At 41.8% G+C, this 4056-nt stretch overlaps 1 protein-coding gene across 1 annotated transcript in view; it reads right to left on the bottom strand.

Annotated features, from left to right (window-relative positions):
* The window catches only part of TFCP2 (transcription factor CP2), a 73326-nt gene that overhangs the window by 19801 nt on the left and 49469 nt on the right, over positions 1-4056 (bottom strand). Inside the window, exons 3-4 of the mRNA XM_015559560.1 lie at positions 1925-2001; positions 546-681 (exon numbers count right to left, since the gene is read on the bottom strand). Coding sequence (XP_015415046.1) covers positions 546-681; positions 1925-2001 — 213 coding nt within the window. The remainder of the gene's footprint in view (positions 1-545; positions 682-1924; positions 2002-4056) is intronic.

Below are 4056 nucleotides of genomic sequence, written 5' to 3'. Positions count from 1 at the left end.
CAGCCTCTCCTTTTTTTTCTTTTTCTTTTTTATTCTGGGATTTATTTACCTTCTATAATTGAAACTTTGTAGCCTTGAGAGGAGCTCAGAGCCGGCCAGGGCAGGCAGGAGGGAAGCTTGGCTTCCTCCATCACTGGAGCAACCAATCTTCCTGCTCGCTCCAGCTCCATGGCCCGCCGGCTGAAAGCAAGTATCTGGGGTTTATTTACCTTCTATAATTGAAACTTTATTGCTTTGTGTGGAGCTCAGAGCTGGCCGTGCAGGCGGGAAGCTTGGCTTCCTCCATCATTGGGGCAACCAAGCCTCCTGCTTGCTCCAGCTCTGTGGCTGCTGGCCGCCATCTTGGTTGTGTTAATTTGCATATAGTCACACTGATTGGCTGGTAGGCATGGCTTAAGCATAGTGAAGGTACGGTCAACTTGCATGTTTGTCTTTTATTAGTGTAGACAACCACTTCCAAGTACATGTAATTGAGCCCTTGAAGCATTTTCAATTAAAGTAAGCTGAAGTATAGAACACCAATTCTCAGGCCATAGTTTATAGGCCTTTCCTGGGAATAGATTCTCTTAACTCACCAATGTCAAGAATTCTATCTCCAGGTCGGTTCCACCTCCAGCCCTCCAGCTGCTGGTGTTCAGTGTATTGTAACCGCCTGTCATGGAACACTACACGAAATATACTCTAAAAGGAAGCAACAAAATCAAATGATAATAGGATTCCTTTAAAATAAATGCTGGCAAACAAAAAATTGCAGGAGTCACCCCCAGTTGGTTTCTAGATACAACCTAAAATTGTTTTTCTTAAGACCTATTTCACTCTAAGACCCACACCATACCAAGCTCTAATTCAAGGTAAAGTTTATAATTGCTCAGATATAATCTTTACAATTAACCAGTTCATATTTGCTGAAACATCAGTTCTGATGGTAACTAAGCATAAAGGACTCATATCAGAAGCATTTCTACATGCCCCTACTGCTATCATGTAATATTCGGCTTGGCTCTTCAGATGTATATCAAAAACTCACCAAGGCCCTTGCTTGCTAACCTGCCATATAAACTGTAAACACAGAGCAAGTAGCAGCTATTTCCGTCAACTTTACTTTTATTATGCTTACTTTTCGGAGGTGCCTATTAATATCCTTCTTATCACTTTTTACAGCTGCTGCCCAAACTCCTCTGTTTGTACTCCTCTGTTTGTACTCCAATTGTACTGTGAATTCATTACCATCAGTCTAGTCCAGTGGTCGGCAAACTGTGGCTCTTTGACCCCTTAAGTGTGGCTCTTCCACAAAATACCACGTGCGGGCGCGCATGTACAGTGAAATTGAAACTTCGTGGCCCATGCGCAGAAGTCAGTATTTTGTGTTGTCTAGACCAGTGGTTCTCAACCTTCTGGCCCTTTAAATACAGTTCCTCATGTTGTGACCCAACCATAAAATTATTTTCATTGCTACTTCATAACTGTAATGTTGCTACCGTTATGAATCGTGATGTAAATACCTGATATGCAGGATGGTCTTAGGCGACCCCTGTGAAAGAGTCGTTCGACCGCCAAAGGGGTTGCGACCCACAGGTTGAAAACCGCTGGTCTAGACAAAGAAAACTGCTATTCGTCAACACTAGCTTGTTTTCCTTGCAAAAAGACAAAGTATCCAAAGAGACGGGGGAACTTCTCTCAAGATCTCAAGGATGTTACTGTATTCCACCCGAAAAGAATTTCACTGAGCAGCGAAACTCTCCTCCATGGAGTGGTAAGCCTTCTGTTCCTGCAGCTCTGAAAAATCTATGTGAACAGAGGGGCTCACTCTGACCCCACATTCTGCCAGTAAACTGTAGCAGGTAAGATACCACCAAGGCTTTTATGGAAGCAAAATAATATTACAAAGAGTCACTATAAAGGATGTTTATTCATTTTCTTTTACCTTCACCAACTTGCCATTAATTTCTGGCAGTTCTCCAAGTTTCCTGTTGTCTAGCATTCGGATTTCATAAGACTGTCCTGGAAGAAAAAGTAACTACGTATTATATTCATTGTAATTAATGTTCCAAAATTCAGAAAGAAAAAATTCAGTTGAGAGGTTCATTGTGGCAGCAGGAAGTTGAATTTTAGAAGAGCAGTGTTCTCTGAAGAATCTAATGTATGGGGCCACTGCGCTTTTGTTGGAAGGGCTGACGGACGTGAGTCCTGGGGATGGGGGAAAGAACTGTCAGACACATCCAGGCCTCCAGACTCAGGCAGGAGGCTCAGGGAAGAAGTGGATGCTCAGTGGACCTGAGGGCACCCAGAGGGAGCTGGCGCCTGTGTGCTATAAAAGGAATGAGATGAGAAACCCCTTACTCCCATGACACTATAGGCTGTGGTGTGCTCCCCCCTCCCCCAACAGTTTACCTGCAGGTAAACTGAGGAGCCCAAAGTTGGATCCAAGTATCTAGAACAGGGGTGGGCAAACTTTTTGACTCGAGGGCCACAATGGGTTCTTAAACTGGATTGGAGGGCCGGAACAAAAGCATGGATGGAGTGTTTGTGTGAACTAATATAAACTCAAAGTAAACATCATTACATAAAAGGGTACGGTCTTTTTTTTCAATAGTTTTATTCATTTCAAACGGGCCGGATCCGGCCCATGGGCCGTAGTTTGCCCACGGCTGATCTAGAATAAGCTCTCGTGTTGGAGCGGCTAGAAAATGGTCCATGTGCGAATGTATACACCACTGCCCTCGCAATACCCTGAGGAGTATTCCTCCCTCAGACAGATCGTGATTTGGAATTACCGACTGATTAAAGATTTCTCTTTCCCCACACTCCTACTTCCAAAAAAAGGCATTTTAGCAACATTTTTGGAGCTTTGAAAGTAATTTTAGATTTTGTGTGGGATAAAAACATACGTACGCCCTGGTCCCTTTCCTCAATTTAATGTAGCTGGAAGCCAAGCTATTTCCTGGGTTTAAAGCCCGGTTCTTCCATTGTGTGTCCTTTTCAAATTTCTTAATCTTTGCCTCAGTTGCCTCAGCCTCAAAACAGGAATATTTAGTAATTCATCTCACAGGGTTGTTGAGAGTATTAAATTCCTTAATACATATAAAGCATGTAAAACAAGGCCTGGTACTTAATGAATCTATGAATGTAAGCTGTCATCATCATTGTCGCATTATTGCCAGCATCATCTAGAGGTGACACACTATAGGAAAAGAAGGGTTTCCAATCACTTAAGGACAAAGTAACTTAGTTACTTTGTTAAAACTTAGTAACAACCTGTCTAACTTGAGAGAGTACAGATAGAATTTTTTTTTCTTTTTCTTTTTTTTAAGAAGGAAGCGGGATAGGGAATTAGAAACATCAATGAGAAAGAAACATAGATCAGCTGCCTCCTGCACACCCCCTACTGGGGATGTGCCTGCAACCAAGGTACATGCCCTTGACCAAAATCGAACCCGGGATCCTTCAGTCCGCAGGCCGATGCTCTATCCACTGAGCCAAACCGGTCAGGGCTACAGATAGAATCTTATGAGAGTTTGTATCCCCCACAGTATCTTGTTTATGGATGTATGACCCATAGTTGTTAAAAGCAGGAGCTTTCATAAATTAGAGGCAAAAAAAAGGAATAAAATTCAGTTGGTTGAATACATAAAAATATAATATTATAGTATTAGTAAAAACAACTACAATCCTTTACTATATGCTAGGCACAGTGCTAAATGTTTTCATGCATTGTACCATTTAATTTACACAACTCTCTCTAAGGTATTATCAATCCCATTTTTACAGATAAGTTTATGTTTTAGTCATATCATATGTTTTAGTCAAGCATAGTCATATCAATTGATGCAGAAAAAGCATTTGACAAAATTTGACAAAATCCAACACCCTTTCTTTTTTTCCCTCAGCAAAGTGGGAATAGAGGGGTCATACCTCAACATAATAAAAGCCTTATATGTCAAACCTACAGCCAACATCATACTCAATGGGCAAAAACTAAAACCATTTCACCTCAGAACAGGAGCAAGACAGGGATGCCCACTCTCACCACTCCTGTTCAACACAGTACTGGAAGTG

Source organism: Myotis davidii, unplaced genomic scaffold (genome assembly GCF_000327345.1).
Source record: "Myotis davidii unplaced genomic scaffold, ASM32734v1 scaffold233, whole genome shotgun sequence".
Taxonomy (NCBI): domain Eukaryota; kingdom Metazoa; phylum Chordata; class Mammalia; order Chiroptera; family Vespertilionidae; genus Myotis; species Myotis davidii.
Note: the sequence above shows the minus strand (reverse complement) of the source record. Positions and strands in the feature narration are given on the sequence as shown.